The sequence below is a fragment of the Brassica napus genome, chromosome A1, assembly GCF_020379485.1.
Source record: "Brassica napus cultivar Da-Ae chromosome A1, Da-Ae, whole genome shotgun sequence".
In the NCBI taxonomy this organism is placed as follows: domain Eukaryota; kingdom Viridiplantae; phylum Streptophyta; class Magnoliopsida; order Brassicales; family Brassicaceae; genus Brassica; species Brassica napus.
Window position 1 is genome coordinate 24,587,221 of NC_063434.1, and position 24,738 is coordinate 24,611,958.

A 24,738-nucleotide genomic window follows, 5' to 3' on the forward strand; every position below is an offset into this window, starting at 1 on the left:
AAATGAACAAAAATATGAATATCTCAATGTAGGAGTATTGGTGATGATTGGTGATGATTGGTTCGACTGTGGCTTTAAAATTTAGTTGTAGATGTTTAGCTGTAGATAAATTAGTTGTAGTTGTAAAGTTATTACTGTAGATTTTTTCTGCAGAGACTTTTGTTATAGTTAAATTTGTTGTAGCTGTAAGTTATAGGCTGTAGATATTTTAAAATAAAATATATGAAATATGTGTTGCATGTATAAAATTATTATTTTATATGAATTAAAATAATTTATATTAATATTTTTTATAAATTATCAAAATTTATTGTAATTTAAAATGTGATATGTAAATGATATTTATATTATTTAAATATCTTAATAATTAAAAAACACTCAAATTCAAAATTAAAATATTTATAAAAGTTTTTGTTATGATTATATAATTTATTTGATATTATAGATATTTTTTTTCATTTTACAGATTCTACAGCCTATAAAAGGATGATGTAGCATTTTTGCCTAAAATACATAAGAAAAAGTTTTGATTTTTTTTTTTTTTGTATCTTTAAAAATAAAGGTAAAGCATGACTGGTAAAACTAAATAAAAACTTGATGTAGACTTTAATTTTTAAAAGTAAAGTTATAGCATGATTGGTAAAATTTAATGATTTAAAAATAAATAATGCTAAAGTAAGAAGATAAAGCCCAACCAATCACCTCCATTATTTACTTTTAACAATAATAAAATATTTTTTTCTTCAACAAACAATGAGTAAATCAAGCTGGGTAACTAACATTTGTTCCAAACCTTTTTTATTAAAATATATTATAAAATCTTCCCGTTTTAAATGGGAAATAGTTTTTTTTTTTTTTTTTTTTTTTTTTGACGTCAAAAGGCCATTCTATTACTCAAACTTGAGGTGGTCTGGGTAACCAAACCGGAATAGAACAACCAATAAAAAGTAACTCCCTATGGAAGGATCTTGCAGTCTTAGCTAAAAAATCTGAAATCTGATTGCGCGCCCGTGGAACATGAATGATGCTGAAGTCCGGAAAGCATATCTGTAATGTCTCTATTCTCTCCAATTCTGTCGCAAAGCTTGGCCAATCTTGAGGGTCCTTTAACATTGCAATCAGCTCCTTGCAGTCTGTCCCAAAGTTCTGGCATGTTGAATGTTGAAGCATATTTTCCATCGCCCACCGCAGTGCTTCTACTTCCGAATGCAAAGCTGATTCACGTCGAGTGAAATTCTTTGTTCCCATAAGTTGAATATTCCCAACACTGTCCATCCATACCCAGCCGCATCCGCTAAAGTGAGCAGAAGATGTCCAAGATCCATCTAGCAAGCATATATTACCCAAACGTATGACTTGGGCTATCCCAGGGATATTAGCTTGAACCACTGGTTGTAACACTAGTTGCACCGCTTCATTAGCATCAAACCATGCATGACATTCACTCTCTGCGTGTCGAACTAGCTCCAATGGATCTCTATCTATTCCTCTGAAGAGTTTGTCATTTCTAGCCTTCCAAATGTACCATAATATCCAGGGATAAGGATCCCTGTCTCTTTCTGGCTCGATGATGCTATTCTTCCTCCAAAACAGATAATCCATATTTGTGTAGACACTTAATGGGAAATAGTTTAAACATAAGCTTCCTAGTCTATGTATACTTGTTCCATACTTGTTAACTGTTTTATTTATAAGTATCTAAATTCTTTTACTTTAATATATGATCTAACAACAATGAGTATTTGAAAAATCAAACGGATATATATTATTTATACCCAGCCCTAGCTCATAATTAGTAAAAACAAGATCAATTTGAAATTCCTGTGACTTTATTATAATGTCGTCTATCATGTAAAAGTATTATCAAGGTTCTAGTAACCAAGAGATGCACTTTGGAACTAGTTTGGTGGTTCTTTTGGCTAAATATAAATATCAAAATGAATATTAATGTGTTACACAATATGTGATGTCAACAAACTAGTATGAGACTAGGATAAGATCCGCGCCTTGCGCGGGATTAAGTTATTATTTTTATTATATTTTGGAGAATGAAACAATAGTTTGGCTTCATTTGGATTACGGATGTTCAATCCGAATATCGGGTTGATTTCGGTTCGGTTCGGTTTTTTCGGTATTTGGTTAGTAAAATATAACTACTATTCTAAATCCATATTTACTTTGACTTTAGTCTTTCACATACTTTTGAAAGATTTCAACTGGACGACTAAATTGATCAGCCAATCTTATTGCTTTAAATTATTAGTGTTTATATATATATATATATATTATTTAGTTTGAATATTTATTAAATAAAAATTCATATGCGTTATATTTTATGATCATTTGTAACTTATTATAACAAAAAAATAATCTATTGATCACAAAATTTTCAGAGTGGGAATATTCAAATTTCTAATAATATATAGACGTTTTCAAAAATTCAAATATAACATATAAGAAAAAATATAAATGTTTTTATTATATATTTAATGTGATTTTTTAATATCTTTCAATAATATAAAATTAAAAAAAAGAACTAAGATACCAAAATTGTTATCAAATATTTATTATTCATAATAATTAATTTTCATATATACGTTAATCATATTAGGTAATTTCGTAGCTTCTAATTAAGGAAAGTGCAAAAAAAAAATTGGTAGATTATTTATCAGTTCGATAGTTAGTTTAATAAAAAATATAATGTAAGTCAAGATGGACCAACCTATTTTTCCAAGAATAGTTTATTTTATATAGTCATTTATTAAATGAGAATTTATAATCATACAGTTCTATGATCATTCATATCATTTTATAACTGAATATTTAAAGCATCGATAACAAAATTTTCAATGTGAAATCTTTAATAAGTTTATAATTTATAAATGTTTTTGAAAATTCATTGAAAGTTTTAATATTAAAATATTTATGTAATCTTATGATATATAGTATAATCTATATATATATATAAATATATATGTTTTATTATTAAATTATATTTTTTACTCATATGGTTTTAGTTTTAATATTAAAATATTTATGTAATCTTATGATATATAGTATAATCTATATATATATATAAATATATATGTTTTATTATTAAATTATATTTTTTACTCATATGGTTTTAAAATAATGTGTAGCTTCTTATAATATTAAATAAAAGTTCATATTAATACAATTTTATGATCATTTGTAACTTATTATGACAAAAAAAAAAATCTATTGATCACAAAATTTTCAGAGTGGGGATCTTCAAATTTCAAATAATTTATAGACGTTTTGAAAAATTCAAAATATAACATATAAGAAAAATTATAAATGTTTTTATTATATATTTAATGTGATTTTTAAATATATTTTAATAATATAAAATTAAAAAAAGAACTAAGATACAAAAATTGCTATCAAATATTTATTATTCATTATAATTAATTTTCACATATACGTTAATCATATTAGGTAATTTCGTAGCTTTTATTTAAGGAAAGTGCAAAACATTTTTTGATACGTTATTTATCAATTCGATAGTTAGTTTAATAAAAAGTGTAATATAAGTTAAGATGGACCAACCTATTTTCTAGGAATAGTATATTTTGTATAGTTAATTATTAAATAAGAATTTATAATCATACGGTTCTATGATCGTTCATATCGTTTTATAACAAAATATTTAAATCATCGATAACAAAATTTTCAATCTGAAATCTTTAATAAGTTTATAATTTATAAATGTTCTTGAAAATTCATTGAAAGTTTTAAAAAGTTTTAATATTAAAATATTTATGTAATCTTATGGTATATAGTGTTTAATATATATATATATTTATTTTATTATTAAATGATATTTTTACTCATATGGTTTTAAAATCATGTGTATCTTCTTATAATAAAAATGTTAAACCATTGATCATTAATTTTTAATATAATAATTTTAATAGTTTTAGTCATTTATTGTCGTTTTTAAAAATTCAAAATATAACATATACGAAAAAATCTAAATTTTATTTTTATAGCTAATTTGATTGTTTAATTTATTTTAATAATATAAAATTAAACAAAAAATGATGGAGGAGATATACATTGTTATCAAATCTTTATTATTAAACTCATTAATTGTCATATATATATTAGTCATTTATGGTAATTCCGTAGGTTTTATTTAAGGAAAGAAAATATCATATCATATCATTATATCATATAGTTTGACCAACTTATATATCTAACAACATATAAAAATCGAATGTGGACCTGCTTATTTTTCAATTGAATGTAATTGACTACCTAATTGAGTGTCACCTATGCGTTGGGGCTTCTTTTAATTAATACAAAATTGAGGTTACATCTTTTCAAATGTTCCTCAATTAATATATAAGGGATTTAAGAAGATTGTGCCACATTAAAATCAATAGAATCGTATCTCATACAATACGTATATTAACAAAACAAAGAGTATCAAAGGTTCTTCTTCCCAGTGTTGAAAGAAATTATAGAAAAATAAGAAGACATCAAATCGGTCACTCGAGTAACAAAAACAATGGACTATAACGCAAAACGAAAGCTGTTTCTTTCAAACGCAGACGTAAGGTAAAATCCCATAAGAGTTTTGTTACACGCAAAGTGCACAGAAACAAAAGAAAGAAAATGAAACAAACAAATGGAGAAGCAAATAGGATAGGGAAAAAAAAGAAACTTTGATCCCATTCATAAAACCCACAGCCTTTACTTGAGAGAGAGAGAGAGCTTAGAAGCATTTTCTGTGAACAATCCCTGGACCTGCCTCATCATACTCAGCCTTGGAGATCCACATCTATTCAAGAACAATCATATAAATGATTATCAGTGCCTTTAGTTATAAGAAAATAAATAATCATGTTCATGTCAATGTCATACCTGCTGGAATGTGCTGAGGGAAGCAAGAATGGATCCACCGATCCACACACTGTACTTCCTCTCGGGAGGTGCAACCACCTTAATCTTCATGCTGCTAGGTGCAAGTGCTGTGATCTCTTTGCTCATACGGTCTGCAATCCCCGAGAACATAGTGGTTCCACCACTGAGCACAATGTTACCGTACAAGTCCTTCCTGATATCCACGTCACACTTCATGATCGAGTTGTAAGTCGTCTCGTGGATTCCAGCAGCTTCCATTCCCACGAACGACGGCTGGAACAAGACCTCCGGGCACCTGAATCTCTCGGCACCGATGGTGATCACTTGCCCGTCAGGTAACTCGTAGTTCTTCTCGATGGATGAGCTGGTTTTGGAAGTCTCCATCTCCTGCTCGTAGTCGACAGCGACAAAGGAAAGCTTCTCCTTGATGTCTCTCACAATTTCCCGCTCGGCTGTTGTGGTGAACATGTAACCTCTCTCGGTAAGGATCTTCATGAGGTAGTCAGTAAGGTCACGACCAGCGAGGTCGAGACGGAGGATGGCGTGGGGGAGAGAGAAACCCTCGTAGATTGGCACAGTGTGAGACACACCATCACCAGAATCCAGCACAATACCTGTTCAACGGAAAGAGACAATCAGCACTCACTCAGTTTCAAAATGATAGTACAAAGAGATGCTTAAGATGTACTAACCGGTAGTACGACCACTGGCGTACAAGGAGAGAACAGCTTGAATAGCGACATACATAGCCGGAGAGTTGAAAGTTTCAAACATGATCTGAGTCATCTTCTCTCTGTTAGCCTTTGGGTTAAGAGGAGCCTCGGTAAGAAGAACCGGGTGCTCCTCAGGAGCAATACGAAGCTCATTGTAGAAAGTGTGATGCCAGATCTTCTCCATGTCATCCCAGTTGCTAACAACACCGTGCTCGATCGGGTACTTCAAGGTGAGGATACCTCTCTTGGACTGTGCCTCGTCACCGACGTAGGCATCCTTCTGGTTCATCCCAACCATGACACCGTGATGCCTTGGCCTACCAACAACACTGGGGAAAACAGCCCTTGGAGCATCGTCGCCGGCGAAACCAGCCTGTACATATAAATTATAAAATCATCAAAAAAGGAGAACATTCCACAGATCTGAAAAAAAGAGAGTACAGAGAGGATAAGTAACTAACCTTGACCATTCCGGTTCCATTGTCACAGACGATGGGTTGAATGTCATCAGCCTCAGCCATTTTTTTTAATAAGCTGCACAAATGAGCCACAATCAGACTACTCAACCACAGTGTTCGGTGACCGAAGTCAACCGACTAATCTTGAATACATCCATGAACAGAGCGTTCCTTAATCGGTTAACTTCATCTGAGTTCAAGATTTCAATCTAACCTTAAGAGTTCAGATTCTAATTGGTAAAAACAGTGAATCTGAATATGGATCTATGCCTATAGAGATCAAGATCAATCATCAAGACTAGTCAATCTAAAGACGATCGGTCAACTGAAAACTCAAATTCTAAGAAAATCATAAGGGATCATAGCGATTCCAGATCTAGATCCAGCAGATAAAGTAGATCCGTAAAGTTACCTTGAATTAGAAAGATCGGAAGAAGAAGAAGAAGAAGATGAGATCGAAGAAAGAAGAACTAAGGAATCAAGACGATTCTCTCTCTTTCTTCTCGCTAAGTCTTCCTCCTCTCTCTTTCTCTTACTTTCTTCGTCTTCGCTGAGGATAACGAGAGACAATCCAAAGAGGGAGAAACAATGTTGAATTTAAATAGGCGGGCTTATTATCTCTACAACTTTATTTTCCGCCTTTCAAATATAAATAAGAATTAAATAATTATCGACAAGGACGAATCATTTCGACCATAAGAACAGATAACGTGACCTGGCTGTCAGACAGCCTTTTCCCTCGTGTTAACTCTACTTAACTGCCCTTTTTAATTTAATTTTTTAATCATCTCAGCCGTTTGATTAATTAAGATTTATTTTCGCCATCCGTTGGATTAGTTAAGATTTAATTTGTTTTGCTGAGATGGCTCCACTGTGATCGGTTCGGCCTAAAATGACAGCTCCATTTTCTTTTATTTTTTCTGATTGTTTTTCTTTTTTTTTCTTCTTATTAGCTAGTGTTAAGCAAGCCGAGTCAATCCAGGCAACGATGGTCGTGGTTGCTTGTTCGATTAAATTTCACAAAATTCAACTTAATTAATTCATTTTCTATTAGGATTGAATCGTATTTCTTTTATTTTTTTAAGTGGAATAGTAAGATCAGGCCGTGAAAGAAAGTGACTTTCATGATGTGTTAAAATATAATATTTCATTCCATTCACGACTAATGTATTAAATAGTTCCTACTACATGTACATCCGAACTCCGAAGTCGTCAAAACGATTGTAGATTATTTATACTATATTTGCTGACACACAAATAAGAGTTTCTGAAATAGTTATTTATTGTTTACCATATGTCATTGCTATAAGTAATGTCAAGTTGAGATACAAAATACATGGAGTCTAGCCCTTTTTCTTGTGCCATATATATATATATATATATATATATATGCAATTAGATAATGATAACCTATATAACCTATCTATCGATTCAATTGAGATATGTCTTTTCTAACGTTACTAACGGGTATCTTGACTCTTGGCATGGAGCTATGTATTAATAGTTTTTCTATTGCGAAATAGATTTAACCTATGAATTTGAAGTGTTTTAGGTTACAAATGCATGTATTACGTGGCAAATTTCCTCTGGACCTCATTCTATAGTTTTTCAGGGACCACATCTTAGTTAGATTACGAACTGAGTGTATTTTATTTTTTAACAAACTTAGTATATAAACGTATGATAGTTAGATCATATCATCCTAGGCATAACAAGTTTAAGTGTTAGCAGTAACGCTGCAATCCTCATATTCAGTCCCTAAAAACTAACAAAATTAAACGACTATGACCCATCCTCATTAACTTTTTCGTTAGACGAAAACCCAAAAAGTCAACTTTATGTGATCCACGTGAATCGCACATGCTGAGTACAATCGAATCAGGCCAGAGAGAGGGAAAGTTGGAAAAAGAATGTGGGAAGGTTAAGCTGGCACGTACGAAAACGTTGTGTCCATCATTACGAAACTACTTGTGGTTTTCATTGCTGCTATTATGATTACATTTGATTCTCACTATTTATTATATGATGAGGCAGGCCATGTTCATGTTTTTAGCATAATGTAATATTTTCTAATATAAAAGTCACCTATATGCTGTCAAAAAAAAATACACATATATATAGCAGGCCACATTCATGTTCTTTTGTTGGAGAAAAGTCAAGTAAGGTTAGTTATTCTCTGGATTTAGAATGTAATTAATGGGTTGCTTGATCCTAGAGATATATAGCTTTTTCGATCCCTCTCAACTTAGCTAGTAGTGGCACACCACAATCATGAATCCACCCATAAAGTTGTATTGCTTTTTTTGGAATATGAATTTAGTTACCTCTAAATTCATGTGGTGGTTTAAGGCTTTAAGCTTACATGTAACAATAAAATGAAATGGATACTATATTAATACTTCATTTTTTTCAACCACGAAGTTCCAGATTTATGTTTTTTTTTTTTAAAGTTCCAGATTTATTTATCTAATAATATATTGTTCCAAATATATATATATATATATATATATATATATATATATTGTTTCCATCGATAGTATACTTTATATTTAAATCTGTATAAGCAGTAGTAGTATAAATTCGTACAACAAAGAAAATGATACAAGCATATGAAGCATCTATCCCTACAATAATGTAATATGAAATTCGTTTGCTAATTTTTATTTTAATACTTTTAACCAACTTATTCAACAACTTATAAAATAATGCAGTTATGATGTCATTGTTAAGATAACTAATTAAATTAAATAGTTGAAAATAATTAACCACGTGCTAGTGGTATGGTGGTAGCATAGAGTTCCAGCGTCGCTAAGCGAACTGAATTCGAATCCGACTATATCAAATATCCCAAACACGTGACCATCGGTGATTTAATATTCCTTCGCTGGAAAGTGGTTTACCATTTTTTTAGTTGAAAATAATTGCTTAAAAAATAAACAAGAAATAATACCATAGTTAAGCAGATGAATGAACCGAATTTTAACGACTACCATTTATTGCTTTATAGATCAAGTAATCTTCATACAGAGGAGGTTAAATACATGATGGAACATAAAATGGGAAATAAAGCTCAAAGTTTTTTATATAGCTTTACAAAATGAACGACGTCGTTCAATTATTAAAGTTATTGAATTCTTGTTGGAAAGAAGTGTGAATTATTATCAACAAAACATGACAATAATAGATGAAGACCTAACCATTACTTGTTTATGGTGATTCAGTTCACGCGAACCATTCAAATATCCGGTACACCGTACACCGGACGCTTACGGGCTATGATCGTGGAAGATCAACTCAAGGAATTATGTAGAAGCAGAACTAAATTATTGTTTTTCAAGCAACAAATGATGATTATACTGTTTAGTAAACTTTGGTATGTTGGGCTTTATTAATAGGTTCAAAAAAAGACCTGACTATACAATCTTTGGTTTTTATCTAATGCACAACTAGCACAAGCATTCATGTATAATTGGTTTGCTATTTCTTTTTGAATTCCAGATGTCCATGTCTATATTTAGTTGGAACTGAAAACCATGGGCCTTTGGACCATAGTTTGAAGCAGTTTGTCAAGTTTACTCAACTAATTGCTTGTCTCTCTCGAATACTCCAAGATTGTCTCTTTAGGTGCAGTACCAGTATAAGCCACACCATTTTTGTTGGTACTGTTACATTTGATGCTCACTCAGTGGCTTTTCAGTCTTGAATGATTGAATTTTTTGGCACTTAATGTCTATAGATTCTGTAACCTCAATTTTGATATTTGACAGCACCAACACTGGTTGTTAATTCATCGTACCATATTTACTTTCTATCTTCTGATTTGACTCTATGGTGGTTTTCTTGCTCAGATTCCATTCTTCTTTAAGCCGTTTGTTCTAGGTGTGTCACCTATGTATCTTTCTCAATCTTGGACTTGTTCTCATTTGGGTGGATTATATTAAAGCATCTTTTCTCTTGTAGGGTCTTTTTAGTATTCCTTGTTGCTTATTTTGGTCACGTTTTTATATTATCCGATGCCTACTCACTTTAATACAAGTTTGATAACCAAACAAGAAAGGTCTCCTTCTTGTTCTTTAGTTCGAAATTATTTTAATTTACATAGCTTGTTATGTTATTAATCAATATGGTAATCACTATTAAACAAACAAGTTAGTGGCATTACATGATTAAGGATTTCTCTGAGTTGATTTTATACGCTCACTGTAAGTGTTTTGCCTTCTCAGCTTCCTTATCTTTGGAGTTTCACGTGACTCAAAAATCTTATATTGTGATGTCTTATTGTGAAATGTACACTTTCAGACGTTCATGAGTGAACAAAGCAACATGTCATAATAATCTTTAAAACTGTACAGCGGAAATGATAACGCTATCTTGAATATGAAACTACATATAAACCCTGATTTTATATATCAAGTTTTACAACATAACTGCGCCCAAGTCTACTTGGACTGTATTTAGAAACCGAGTATCAATCTTTCTGGTCCTAATGGTGCTATATCCACGCTAATGATGCCATGTGGTGGTTGATTACGTGATGAGGACGCCTCACTGCATCCAGCTATCTTCTGGCAAGTCTGAATGAGGCAGTGCCTGCATGTGGGACAGGAAGAGTGTGAACTTAGCCATTTGTCTATACACCGGACATGGAATCCATGGTGGCACTTTGGCAGAAGCTTGACTCGCTCCCCGGATACAAACTCTGAGAGACATATGGCACACTCTGTATCTAGGCCAGGCAGCTTAAGCTCCATAGAGTAACTTAGCGTCTGGAAACTCTTCAAGGCTTTTCGTTTGACCCCAGTGTTGGCCAAGCGAACTGCGAGCTCGTTATTAGCTTCGGATGATAACAAATTGGAGTACCTCATCACCACTCTAATGATGGAATGTAGTCCAAGTGAGCAAACTAGTGCAAAGAAGAGAACTGAGAGGACTATGACAACGTTTGTATCAAGGCTCATATGGTGGGCATAAGAGAGTGAAGCTTCTTGAGTGTCTGCAAATGGGGGCGACGCTATGGTAGGTGGTTGAGAAGATAAATGAAGTAGTAGTCGTCTTGAGTAAAATTTTCCAAGAACATTTTGGAAGAGCTCACTTGGTTTGATTGTGGGAGAAAAAGTTGCAGTCGACATGATAAAAGATAGATCTTCTAGGTTGCATTGCAGGTTCTACATATATATATAGTGGAAAGGTAAAGGTTTCATATACTTTCTGATATGTAATCTAAATTAGTTTTAATCAAAAAAAATTTGAATTGGTAGAGGCCCTTTAGTGTACTGTTTTATTTATTAGTCTGCACCTTATATGGATTATCAACTGAATTTGTATGATCTTAGTGTGCTTTCTTATTGAGAATGGGCCCTTCTTACCATTTACTGCAGTTGTAGACCCATGTGGCAGTAAATTTGGCAAATCAAATCCTCAATAGTTGCTCATAGGGACCCATGAGCTTTAGCTGGAGCAGCCATGAAGCTTCCCTAATCTTTGAATTAGCATTGAAATATACACCTGTTGGGTGTATACTGACCTTTATCTGTTCTGTCTTAGATATTATGGTTTTTAGTATATCTTATGCCAAAAGATGTTTGATGCAAACAATTTTTTAGTGACTATGAGGTTCTAGACCCTAATTCTTGTACATCTTCTACGATGAGGCACAAACTATATTAAATTAATTCTCCTTAATATAACAGATCTCTCCTAACGGAAATCAAACCTATGACTATCTGATCCAAGAGTTTAGGTAAACTCTTTGTTGGTATGTTAGATGCAAACTAAGTTATGCCGTGACATCCATCTATACATTATCTTGATTTATATCCAACAAAATTCTCTCATATTCTTTCATCGTTATTATGTTTTTCTTGGTTGGTTGTTACTTATATTCTTATGTGTTTTTGGGACACTGATTCCAAGTGATGCATTAGTTAGTGGTAGATTTTATGTATATTGATGTTGCAAAGCAGGGGAAGATCTATCTTTTTTGGCACCAGTATCACTCTGAAAATTACTTAAAGACTGTAAGCCTATCTGAAAATGATTTGTCTTTTCTTTTGTATGTGCCACGAGGTTCCATATAACAGATAGTGGACTGTTTTCTTATCCCTTCCTGAAAGTGATTAACTTTGCCTTTATTGCTTTATGTTGCTTGGAATACCATGTGATACTCGTGCGTTCTTTGGTTGACATTCTTTATTTGGTATTCTTCCTACTACGTGATTAAGTGAAGGAGTAAAATGTCAGTAGATTAAAGTTTAGAGCATGATTTAATGATGTATCAGTTTACTGCATCTCTCCAAATGGCTTGAGAGAAATGTAACTTAAGTGGATCAGCTGATGATGTGATAGGGTGGTAATTGGAGGTATCCAGTATCCTTGGGACACCAATTTTAAGAATATTTTTTTCAAAGTGCATTTGATTTTGAATTGATCTGGCCACATCGAATGTGTTTGAAGAGATCTAAACTTGTTATGTGAGCGCGGTAATTAAATATCTTCTTGTGCTGGAATTTGCTATTCTCTAATAAAAAGCTTTTGGCTCTTTTAGTTCTATTATTGATCTTCAATCTCTAGCAAAGCCGGATCTGCGAACAGCCTAGTGAAACATTGGCTTTGGCCACCAAATTTTTTTGTATAGAGATAGGCTTCCAAATTAAGGAATTTAAAAAATAATATTTATATCCCTTGAAATCTCAGATACGGTCTCTGGTTTGTCTCTGAAAACCATGTGCTTGTACATGGTCCTGCCACACAGGTTTGGCTTTTTAGGGTAATAATAGATGGTTCGTCCCCTCCCACCAAAGGAACAAGTGCTTTCGGTTGGATTTTCCGTAAAGCTAAGAACTCTACAATTACATATATATATATATATATATACATACACATATATGTGTTCTAAGAATCCATGAGCAAGAACCACCCCCCCCCCCCCCCCCCATTGAGGTTGCTCTGAGTGCACCAGGAACCAGTTTCTCATTAATAAAAGGTTGATAATGATTGGTTGCTTTCTAGCCAGCCTCAGTTGTTTTTGTAGTTGTACAATCTTAGTCCAACGGGTAGCTTAACTGCAACTGTCGAGTGTTGACCACTGTAAAGTCCTACGTTACCTGTAAACCAAACTCTTAAGTTGTTAACTAATGTATTAATTACCACGGTTTGATACTGAAGCTTTCCATTAATGTCTCATACCACGTGTGATCTGTGTTGCCTCTTGACTGATATATTACAAAAGTATAATTAAGTATTCCTCAAAATAGCTTTTAGGTTTGACTATTACCCACTCACGTAGTGACTTAGGTGGGTTTCCTTGACCTTATTACGGGTTGGGTCCCTTACCATATACCTTTCCAGGCACACCGAGATTTGTTTATCATTAGGACCAATAATCCATAACATAGTCTTACCCAATATACTTACCATGGGGTCGGTTTTTGAGACATATAGATGTTACTATACCAAGGTTAATGAGTGGATGTGGATGGATTTGTAACTGATCAGTGCAGGCCTAAATGGCATCATGTATTCTTTGTTCTGCTTGGTCGTGCAATACTCTGGCGTCCCTGAGCTTCATAGAAACCATAACTTTCAGACCGTTCAAAAGTAGTAGTTACTTAGTTTTACTCTATGTTTGTGATATGAATATGCAGGTGAATTCTTTAAAAAGAATTTATCAAAACTTTTCTTGGTAGATGATGGTTTTGATTTTGAGTATTTCATAGGAGTAAATAATTTAAATGTTGATGAACTTATGATGCCACGGGAAGCTTAAGATAAATCCTCTTTGCATTTTGGGTTTCAAGAAAAAAATAAAAAAATAAAAAGCTCCATTGTATCTTGACTTTGGAATCCTATTGTCTAGGAACATAAACTGTGTTCAAATCTAATTTTTTGTTGGCGTACTCTAGCTGTTTTCTCTATAAGTGTTTACTCTTGCTTCACGTTCAAGAGGAGCAATCATGACATATATCATCTCCGTTGGTGTTGCTACAACCTGATCAGCTTCATCGCCTAAGATCTTTTGGCATGTCTCAACCAGACAGTGTCTGCATTTCGGACAAGTCACATGCTGCTTAAGCCACTTGTCGATGCAGCGAACGTGGAAGCCATGATTACACTTTGGAAGCAGCCGTACCTGTTCTCCAGCTACGAAATCAGACAAGCAAATGACACACTCCTCACCTAGCCCTGAGAGGTTCATCTCAGGTGAGTATTTTGTTACCGGGAACATCTTTAGAGCTTTCTTCTTGATCCCTTTGTTTGCTGTTGCTGAGCCACGTGGTGTGGACGGGCTAGAGATGGGATCAGCGATCATGAAACTCGAGGAACGTCTGAATATGCAACCGATTACGTAATGCAACCCGAGGGAGCCGATGATACCGCAGACAAGGATAGATAGAACCATGAGAACGTTGCCGCTCAAGTTGTTCTTGTCAGGTACATGAGCTTCTTGTTGGTGCATGTTGTGATCAAATGGCAGTTGCTGAAGCAACTTTCTGGAGATGAAATGTTCTTGGAAGACTTCAGAATACATCTTTATTCTCTTTTAGCTTTGCTTTGGTTTCTCTTGTGATGTTTTGCTCTGTGTTTATTCCCTTGGGTGATTGAAATTGGTGTTTATATATAGCTTTAGTGCTACTTACTTAGTGGGGGGGGGGGGGGGGGGGGGGGGGGGGGGGCTATAAGAATTAAATATTTTAAAGAGCATTTAGTTGTTGGTTTTGGAAAGTTCATTCTCTATCTCTTAAATGGGTTAAAATGAGATGAGGAGTTTGGGACCCAGAAAGTGCCTAGCCAATGCCATGAGTCCTCGTGTACATGTTGTGCCTCCGTCCATATCTTTTCCAAATACAAAATGCTTTTGTAGGGACATTTATTTAGTATTTTTTTTGTCAACAAATTTAGTGTTGCTAAATAACTTGTATATATCCCGTTACATATTATACAAAAATATAACATAAATAAACGTGATACCAGTTATTGTATGAATCTTATTATAATTATGAGGAAGGGACCTAGTTGTATCTCTATAGTGATGTGGCGAGTTGTAAAGGAGTGCTGTGTTTGTGCATAATTCTCTGTATTATATAGTGTACTTCTCATTACATGTGCCGTGTCGCTTCATAATTCTATTTATACTGTTAAAAAATATGTACAAAATCTGGCATTTTTAATAAATCAAAAATTTAGTTAGTTTTCTCGAGTAAAATTTCCTAATCTTGGAGATGATTTCAAATAAGGTCAGTGAACTTATTTTATATGTAGAAATAGAATTACAGTTGCTTATCGTGGACGGTAAAAAGATAAGACCTATGTTGTTTAGATAACTGTTCTTTTCATTTCATATCTCTATGCTTTGTAGGATATATATATATATATATATATATATATATATACAAAATTGTTTTTGATCAGTTTCCAAGATTACAAAAAAAAGTGATTATTCCAGATCTAAGCGATGAGCTTTTTTGCATATATTGGAACCCTTTTCTGAATTATCAAGTTTTATATAATTTACACCAAAAAAAAATGTTTTATATAATCTATTCATTTATTCGTTTTGCAAGAAGCCAAAAGAAAAGAATAAATGTAACAGATGTTAACTGCTCTATTGCCCTATCTCGCCTCTACTCCACAGACGTCATCGTCTGAATTTCGTTGACTTTTGCGTTCGTGATAATCTTCCCTAACCTTTTTTGAACTATTTTAATGCATTAAAATTCGTTACAAGTTTGATGAAACCATAAAAAGCTATATAATTTGTTACAAGTTTGTTATAAGCAATAAAAATTTACGACATTTGCAATCCATAGAGCTTAATAACACCTTAAGCTAAAAATTAAAGACAGAAGACTAGAGCCAAAGACAGAACTTGACTAGAGCCAGTTATATAACATCATCTTCCCTAACCTTAATCTCTGATTTGATGCCATGTTTACTAGCTTTTAATCAATGTTTTCGTTGATTCTATATGAAAATTTATATCTGATACGATAATTCATTTACGGCAATGACAAGCTACAAGCTTCATCAACTTTGACTGAGAAACTTAATCCATTGGTCCATTGCATATGCCACTTACTAAACACAGTACTCATCTAAGTGAATTATACATATTTTCTAACTAGAAATGGGCTTTAACTTTGCTTTTTAAACCTATTTTGGCTCTTTAATTTAACGAGCGGTTGATGAAAAGTCATGAGATACATATTTATCTCTGTAGTACTTGGTGCTAATATTTTGTTTTGCATGCCCCGTAGCCTAATGACAAGTTATAGATTTTGCATATAATCTTGTAGTAACCCCATTACCAAAAAAAATGAATTTCTTGTAGTGCGTTAAAAGAGATTTTCAGATGAATGCTATTTCCCATATCGAAACAAGTGTCATACTTAAACGTACATGCAGCATAAAATTTGTCAGAAAGATTCGCGTAACGATACTTGATATAGTATTAGTTTTGTCAACGTGTAGACAGTCTTGCCTTCCCTTGTTTGAGTAGTATTTACGATCACCTAGCATAAGATTTTTCAGTGAAGCTGGAGAAGCTTTTTTTTTTAGAATTCGGTTTTCACAAATATCAGATATCGGTTTAATTTTATAGGTTGATCTAAATCGATCTGATATACAATTTACAGTTAATGTAAGTTTGGAAGGTTCAGGAGTTCCCAATTTCAAACTAGTTTACAACAATAATTACAATACATTTTCTTATTTCGTTAGATATATTAATTACTACTTCATTACAAATCTGTTGAGAACAGTTATAAAAATAATTTTTTACATGACAAAACGGTTAAACGTGTAACACAATGTAGTTTTTAAGTTTCTTTATTAATGTGCAGAAATCACATAGAAACTCATTTTTTTTTGTATAAAGCATTACTGCCATACCTGAAGGGGTGAAGCTTTGTTATTTTATTTGTAGTGTAACCAAAAAAATTGTGATAAAAAAATCGATACAATTCAATATACTAAATTATGAAAAATCAAATCAAACAATTATTAAGATTTAGTGTGTAGTAGTGTTCTGTTGTATGAATTTTTTAAATATTACAAGTTATGTTTTTAATGCAATTCTGATTTAATATTTATGTTTCCTATTTTCTAAAAAAATATATACCCATTTATACAAAAAAACACCAATATATTTACAAATATAATAAAATGAACTTAACTACATGAAATTAAGAAAATAATAGTCCAATTTCAATATAATTAAAAATCATTGTTTAATTTAAAATAATATATATAATTTAACACAAAAATAAATATTTGAAACTATACAAAATATTATATGTGAAATCATATATCCAATTAAGATGGGAACATAATAATACATAATAATCTGACTTTTCAAATAATATTATAGAGATTAAAAATTAACTTAAAAGTTATAAACAAAGAATTTTTTTAATCAATTGTTTTAATTCAATCATTACATAAATGTTTGTATCCGTGCATGAACACGGAAAAATCACCTAGTATATACTTAAATGTACTGATAAAGTTTTTTACTGAATATTGACCAATTGAATTCTAACTGGGTATCATCAATAAGTTATGTTACTATCAATTTTATTTTTTCAAATTATATAATTCCAAATTATCTAATTAATATTTAGAACACATGGTTATATATATATATAATATAGAAAAATTTCTTAAGATAGTTCTTTTTAAGTTTTTGTCATAAAAAAAGCCCTCATTGAAAAAAATGACAATTTTTTTTATTAAATGGTAAAAGTATATTTTTACCCTAGGGGTATATGGTTTCAAATTTTAAAAAATAAAAAATAAAAATGAAAATGAAAAATAAAAAAAGACTATTTTGGTCATTTTCTTTTTTAAGAAATATTTTTGTGACAAAAACTAAAAAATAATTATTTGAGAAAATTGCCCTTAAGAACATAATTTCATACATATAAACTAGAGCTTACATAAATTATATAACCAATATTTTAGCATACTGGATTTTGTATAACTTAGTAGTGTTATAAAACGTAATTTGCATACATATAAACTAAAACTTACATAAGTTGTATGATAGTAATGATAAATTAAAAATAATAATTCGAGAGCTGTATATAAAAATTAGTTCAAGAACAAAGGAAGCAAAAAAAAAAACAAAGAAAGTAAGCATTGAAAAGAAGAGATCAAATAAGCAATCAAAGTAAAAAGGAGAAATAAAAAAAAGGATTTTTACCAAAAAAAAAAAAGAAGTAGAGCAAGCAATGATCTAAACATAAAATCAAGGAAGCAACAAATCACTAAGCAGAGAAACACGTAATGAACAAAGCATATGAATCAAAGAAGGAAGTAAACAAGTTGACCAATAAGGAAGTAAGAAAAGAAGCACCGTTGAAATAAATGAACAAAACAAGAAATCAAGGAATCAAATATGCATGAATGATTTTACCCAAAAAAGAAGAAGATATATATGCATGAATGCATGAATGCATGAATGTATGCAATGTGTTCCCATATCACAATAGTCAAACTTTATGTGCATCAAGGAATCAAATATATATGATGTATGGATGTTAGTAATGATGCAGATATGCATGAATATATGCATTATGTTTCGAAATTGCAACAATCACACTTTCTGTGGACCAAACAAAAAAAAAACAAAGATATATGAATGTATGTATGTATGTATGTATGTATGTATGTTATGTATGCATGTATGTATGCATGTAACTGATGCATGTATGCATGAACGCATGAATGTATGCAAGGTGTTCTGAAATCACAACGATCACACTTTCTGTGGATAGCGTCGTTGTGATTTCGATTGTACAAGTTCTTCTTGCAAATCATAGGGGGAAAATGTAAGACCTGATAAAAAGAACGAGACTGAATACCTGAATGGTGAAGCTTTGTTAGTTAAATGATGCAAGTACTTCTTGCACTCCCAACTCTCTGGCATATTTTTATAGGCCACAAAACGAATGATAAGAAGACATATACATTGTCATATCAAGATTCAAAACAAGGTTAAACTGTAATACCTTATTCGGTATGGTACATGTATATAACACTTTTCATCATTTTTGGTGCAGGTTTCTTGGAAGAACCAACACATCACCTGGGCGGAGTATCTGACCATTCTGTTGATGTGTTTGGTGAAGAAAGTAAGTATCATGTTTTAGTACCTCCGCGATGACTGATGCGTATTATGGAGTTTCAGACAAAGATCTCACAACTGAATAGCCTGTTTATAAAGAAAGTTAAATCAGGAATGGTGCAGATAACAAAAAGATGTTTTAGTAACTCTTACTACCTGTTGCGGGATGTACCATGCTAGCTGCAGCACCAAAGGTGAGATTCTTTTGGCAAGGAACCACTGACTGGGATATAAGACCATTCATGTAATTAACAAAGCCAACCAACAGAAGATTTTCATTGTTGTTCAACAAAGTCGAGCTTTACTTTTTTGTCTTGTATAGATTTAACTCTTAACATGAGCTTCGTTTTTAGCAAATCAATGGGCATGATGACATCTTTTGAGGCTAGACATGTCTCCTGCAAGGGATTCCAGGTGATGAGCAACGGAACTTTCGTGGTGACGATTGTAATAGAAAGAGAGAAGAAACAAACCTCAAAGAACACTTGTCTTTGTCATAGGCATGGCGTACAGAAACGTTGGATACTCAGCTTCTAAAGCTCCTAACTTTCTGGTTCGCATACTCTCCGTAATTCATGAAAACCATCTGCTCTGGATCATACGGACTGTCTTCCACTTGAAATGTTCAAACAGAACAGTCTCAAAAGATTCATACTATACCTCCACCTCTACGCCATATACAGCTTGAACAGGGATATTCTACGTCTTCCAACTTCGTACTGCAAGAGCTTCTCCGGAAGAAACAGTGGCAAGCCTGCGTTTGCCAAAAAGGTCAGGACCTTGGCATTGTTCACAAAACGTTCTTACTACTAAGACAATAGTAACATATCACTGATTCCACTCTCGTACCTGCACGGAACAATGGTGTTTTTTTTTCACAGGAAATATCCCTAAGGCCATCATTGAGCCATCACTTGATGTAGTCCCTGTTCATTGAGGGACGACGAAGCAAGCATACCTGATAGCAAAAGAACAGTAATATGTTCAATTCCATGAGGTTTATTCAAAACAATAATAGCACTAAAATTAACCCACAGTTAAGATCAATCAATCTAAATAGCATTAAAAACAAACCAAGAGTTCAGAGAGTTCAATACCTTGTATGACACCAAACTGCAAACGAATTTGTGCTCTTCTTCACTGCAATGAAAGCTTTCTTTCTAGGCAGGCGGCTGCGCATCATTGTCTATAAATTATATCTCCTACTTTCAAGGACTCCTTAGCTGCCATCAGATAACATCAGCTTCTTAAAAACAGTTCTTGTCCCCAATCAAAAGATGGCAGAATAAAAATTACCCTTTTAAGCTCATCGCTTCTTTGTAGTTCACCACCGTTACAACTCAAGAGACATTTTTCTCTTCTAACCTGAATCACATTTACAATGTAAGAAACTCAATCACGTAACATTTTCTGAAGCAGTTGAGAGGTTGGAGAGACAAGTACATGTCTTAAACGCAAGAGTTTCTAAACGAGATTCCAAAGTAGATTGGGACAGCTACAAAGAATCCACCTAAGGGCCGTCGTTGAGCCTTTGATGGCGGAGTCTGTTGAAAGAGAGCTCCTTTCTCAACGAAGCTGCGTCGATGGTGGGAGAAAAAGGAGGTAGCGTTAGCCATTTCCCTCTCGGATACGAAACGGTGTGGAAAAATAAGCTACTAATATTGCACAAAGAAGCATACTCTCTTACGGTCAAAATTGTAAGATAATATATGTAGTCCATGATATGTTTATGCATCTAAACACTTAGATTCTTAACTAAACCCAAAAATGGTTTCAATTTAGCACTTGAATTACTAAAGTTTAAGTGGAAATTAACTTACGCATATTCCTTTTTTCGGTGATTTAAGCTCTGAACCAATCATAAACAAAATTATGGTTTCTATCTTATTAAATGGTGTGTGGTAACAACTAACAAATATGTAAATAAAAATATATACCTGAGAGAAGATACCAAGACTACTTGAGAGTTGAGGCACCAAAGAGGACAATGTAGTACCTATAAAACGCGCAAGTATAATCAATGAGTCTGCATTCTAGCCAAAGACTTAACGATAATAAGTTAATAACACTCATTAAACAAAGACTTATATGCTTTGAGTAAACACCCCCAGTGAGCATGAACATTTGGCCACATGTTCTTGACTTTTGAATAAGCGTATTTTGAGTGGATCATCACAATTTCAGCCTGGATTGTGAACAAAATATAAAAAAACAGTGATTAAGCATTGCATTCATATATTCTGAGAAAGAAAGGTTGGCCTGAGGCTGACAATGAAAGCACGAGATCGAAAAAGACGCTTAAAGCAACAGAGATGAAGAGCAAATATACCTTGACTGGCTACCGCAATTAGAAGTGGCAATAACCACTGATCTTGCTGTGAGCTCTTAGAAGTTCCATCTACTGCATATTGGATATCGTTTTGCACAACATAATCTGATACAGGTACATCCTTAGACGAAGATGTACACTTAAGAGGAATTACAGGGTTAGACTCCCTGCCAAAAAAGAATAACGCTTTAGGAAGACCATACCTGCACAAGGCTTACTTTATGGAACAAGGTACTGTGTCTTTTATTGCTTTGTTAGGAGCAGGCGAAGCAGTTTTAAGACCTCTTATTATGTGATTAGCTCCACTCTGCCTTTTAAAAGCTCTACTTCTTCCCTTATTGGCATCTGAAAATAACAAAGAGCTTAATCTAAGGAAAGGGGAAATTACATAAGTGTAAGAGTATTTATTAGTACACAAACTACAGTCACCAGTGTAGGTTGAAGCTAAGTTCCTCCGTCCATTTATGCCCCTGTCTTGAGTTGTTGGCATAAAATTCTGCAACAGGCAGTAAAAGTAATCATGAATTACCTACAGAGGACAACATATATTGTGATAACGCATGTTCTAAGAGAATGTGATCCACAAAAGTTCTGAACATTGCAAAGTGACTCCACAAACAAAAAGAAACTGAAAAAAGAGAGCTCAAAACAGCACTTGTGCAATAGGAACGATTTGTAACATTGAGAAAGCCTACCTCCTGAAACATCAGCAAGAACCAAAGTTTGATGCAAATATTTTCATGGAATATGACCATTCAAGAGTCTCAATCTGCTAAAAAAAGAAGAAGAAAAGTTGAATTGCTCTGACTGGATGATTATTTAAAATGTGTTAATACGCTGGTACCTTATCTGATTCAGCTAAGGGATGGTTATATGTGGCAGCAATGTTGATGAAGAGAAGGATTTTTTCTTAAGTAACGCTCAGGGCCATCTGTGGTATGTACTGTTCACAGAGTAACCTGAAACTATGTTTAGATACTATAGGAACAACTGAGAAGGCGAACTAAAGAGTTAGTAAGGAAGGAAGTTAAGGAAAGTAAGTAGAGAAGTTAAACAATCTGAGTATGTGAAGAAGAAGTTAGCATGTAAGAAAGGAAGCAAGTGAAAGGAAACTAGTACAGAGTCAAGGACGAAAATAAAAGAAGCAAACAAAGAATAGAAAACAAGGAAGAGACAAAGACAGCAACGACGCACGCAGAAAAGGAAGGAAGCAAAGAAAGTAGACAACAAATGAAGAAAAAAAGTAACTAAACGGAGCAATCAGCAATGAATCTAAACAGAAAATAAGGAACAAAGAGTCAAGGACGCAAGCCACAATAAAAGAAGCAGACAGGCATGTAAATAAGTAGAGGATCAAAAAGTATAAGCTAAACAAAATCTAACAAAGAAAGACAGACGAACGGAAAGTAAGTGTGAATCTACAGAAATAAACAGGTTTGCAAGTATGTATGTGTGCATATGAATGTATGAATGCATGTATGTATGGTATGCATGTATGTGCCAATATGTACATTCCTTTGAGAAGAACCCATTCGCCAAGAACACTAAACTAAGTTTCTGCTCTGCTACACAAGAAAGAAACACAACATCAATTTGTGATATATATCAAAAGAATTAAAGCAAGAACTGACTTGAGAATAATTTCTAGAAGCTTCATGATCAATCCCGAAAATCAAAATGATCGTATGGGGTGAGATTATTGTTATACCTTTTCTCAAAGAAACCATTAAACATACACTAATCAGAGTCTGCATCCATGGAAGATCGCGAAGGAAGGTGAGAGAAGCCGGAGAAGAATCTAATGGATGCCCTTAGATTCAAACCCTAAAAATAACAACCATAGCAAGTAAATCGGAATCAAAACAAAACTCTAATTTCAATTTCGGATTCAAAAGCGTACCGTTCAAGCTAAGATCTCTCTCTCTCTCTCTCTCTCTCTCTCTCTCTCTCTAAACGGCTATATCTTCTTCCTCTTGGGCATCTCTTTACAATGATTCATTTTAATCCGTTATGTTGAATTATATACTTTCAATTTTTAATTTGAAAACCAAATGCCCAAAATATCCTACGGCCGGCGCGTTTCATTAATGTAATTTTATGTAATTTTTTTTTGTTTTTGTCAATATTTTATGGATAATTAACTTTCTTGCCTGAAGTGACAAAAAAAAAACCTTCTGCCTCTTTTCTTTATGGGTAATTAACTTTTTTTTTACCTGTGATTTCGCGGATATATTATATATTATATTTATAATTTTGAATAATAATTATAACTATTAAAAATAAACTTTTCATTTAAAATAGTTGAAATCAAAAGTCTTAGTCTTGTATAATCTTAGAAGATTATAATGATATAGTGATAATTCTATAAATTTTAATATAAGTTTCCAATTTTTTTTTGTAACATAATTTGTGATTAATAAAAAAAATTAAAGATTAATGAACAAAAAGTTATTTTATAGCACTTTCTATTTTCGCATTATTTTGTCTAACACTTTATTTAATTTAGAAGTAGTTACAAAATTTCCATAATTTTATCAAATCACAAATCACATTTTCTCACATTTTTTATTTAGCGTTTAACATAACATTCACAATTGGTTAGCCAAACAAATGTATCCTTAAATTTTCTCCAATCATCACACTCTCTTATCAAACACTGTTTAAAAAATATTATTTTTAAAAGTTACTTTAATACATACATATTGAGTTAAATATGTAACTAATTATATATCCAAAAAATAATATCTACAATTTTAAATAACATGATGTCACTATTTTAGACATGTATACTTAATATTAATCCGAGATTCATTAAATATTTTATTACATCAAAATAACATGATTCTATTTGTGTAAAATTTCTTAGAAATTTGTTATCATACATTGTAAAAGTTTATTTTGCCAAAAAATACATATCATTGTTTTGTAAATATTTTTTTTAATCAATTTACTTTATATTTTCCTTCTTCGACTATCTCAATTTTAGAACTTATCATCTATATTGATCTTCCTTACTTAATTTTTCTTCATGTTATAAAAACAGTTGAAACTAATTAATCTCCGAGATATTATTTGCAAAGTGATTTTGACACAAGTCTTATGTATAATCATTTTCACTAACTAAATAAATATAACATGGTATATTAGAATTGGTGACATGACTTATGATTAAATGTGACATGGATAATTACAATTAATGCTTATTTATATTTTTGTTAAATTTTT

The 24,738-nt window shown here is 32.5% G+C and overlaps 3 protein-coding genes and 1 long non-coding RNA gene across 42 annotated transcripts; all 4 read right to left on the reverse strand.

The window, feature by feature from the left end:
• Positions 1-4,542: 4,542 nt before the first annotated feature.
• Positions 4,543-6,780, reverse strand: LOC106346772 (actin-2). Its single transcript, XM_013786210.3, has 5 exons — positions 6,474-6,780; positions 6,065-6,137; positions 5,583-5,976; positions 4,891-5,504; positions 4,543-4,807 (listed from the first exon to the last, which is right to left on the reverse strand). Exons 2-5 carry the CDS (start codon positions 6,122-6,124, stop codon positions 4,742-4,744), a joined length of 1,134 nt encoding a protein of 377 aa, XP_013641664.1. The 5' UTR covers positions 6,125-6,137; positions 6,474-6,780; the 3' UTR covers positions 4,543-4,741.
• A 3,528-nt stretch (positions 6,781-10,308) lies between these two features.
• Positions 10,309-12,310, reverse strand: LOC106379900 (RING-H2 finger protein ATL78). The gene has a single exon (XM_013819750.3). The coding sequence runs from the start codon at positions 11,188-11,190 to the stop codon at positions 10,516-10,518; it is 675 nt and encodes a 224-aa protein (XP_013675204.1). The 5' UTR covers positions 11,191-12,310; the 3' UTR covers positions 10,309-10,515.
• A 1,512-nt stretch (positions 12,311-13,822) lies between these two features.
• LOC106379911 (RING-H2 finger protein ATL77-like) lies at positions 13,823-14,702 on the reverse strand. Its single transcript, XM_013819761.3, has one exon. The coding sequence runs from the start codon at positions 14,586-14,588 to the stop codon at positions 13,959-13,961; it is 630 nt and encodes a 209-aa protein (XP_013675215.2). The 5' UTR covers positions 14,589-14,702; the 3' UTR covers positions 13,823-13,958.
• Positions 14,703-15,996: 1,294 nt separating this feature from the next.
• Positions 15,997-23,497, reverse strand: LOC106346830. Of its 39 annotated transcripts, none has more exons than XR_007315520.1 (18): positions 23,414-23,483; positions 23,222-23,337; positions 22,358-23,078; positions 22,209-22,285; positions 21,943-22,009; positions 21,717-21,858; positions 21,514-21,618; positions 21,290-21,369; positions 21,122-21,180; positions 21,005-21,033; positions 20,628-20,759; positions 20,481-20,549; positions 20,282-20,407; positions 20,034-20,142; positions 19,658-19,938; positions 19,341-19,582; positions 19,069-19,271; positions 16,635-18,979 (listed from the first exon to the last, which is right to left on the reverse strand). It is a non-coding gene; the product is annotated as an uncharacterized LOC106346830 (long non-coding RNA). The 39 variants fall into 39 exon arrangements; XR_007315528.1 differs by having other exon boundaries at positions 21,269-21,369; XR_007315545.1 differs by lacking the exon at positions 21,005-21,033 and having other exon boundaries at positions 19,069-19,145; positions 19,213-19,271; positions 19,341-19,407; positions 19,490-19,582; positions 21,122-21,369.
• Between the last annotated feature and the right edge of the window lie 1,241 nt (positions 23,498-24,738).

Bases quoted from the DNA above. Each gene is read 5' to 3' on its own strand.
- LOC106379900 (XM_013819750.3), bottom strand. From the start codon at position 11,190: ATGTCGACTGCAACTTTTTCTCCCACAATCAAACCAAGTGAGCTCTTC.
- LOC106346772 (XM_013786210.3), bottom strand. From the start codon at position 6,124: ATGGCTGAGGCTGATGACATTCAACCCATCGTCTGTGACAATGGAACC. The intron at 5,505-5,582 runs GTTAGTACATCT...TCCGTTGAACAG, and splicing joins CGCCAGTGGTCGTACTACCG to GTATTGTGCTGGATTCTGGT. The intron at 4,808-4,890 runs GTATGACATTGA...GTTCTTGAATAG, and splicing joins CCCTCAGCACATTCCAGCAG to ATGTGGATCTCCAAGGCTGA.
- LOC106379911 (XM_013819761.3), bottom strand. From the start codon at position 14,588: ATGTATTCTGAAGTCTTCCAAGAACATTTCATCTCCAGAAAGTTGCTT.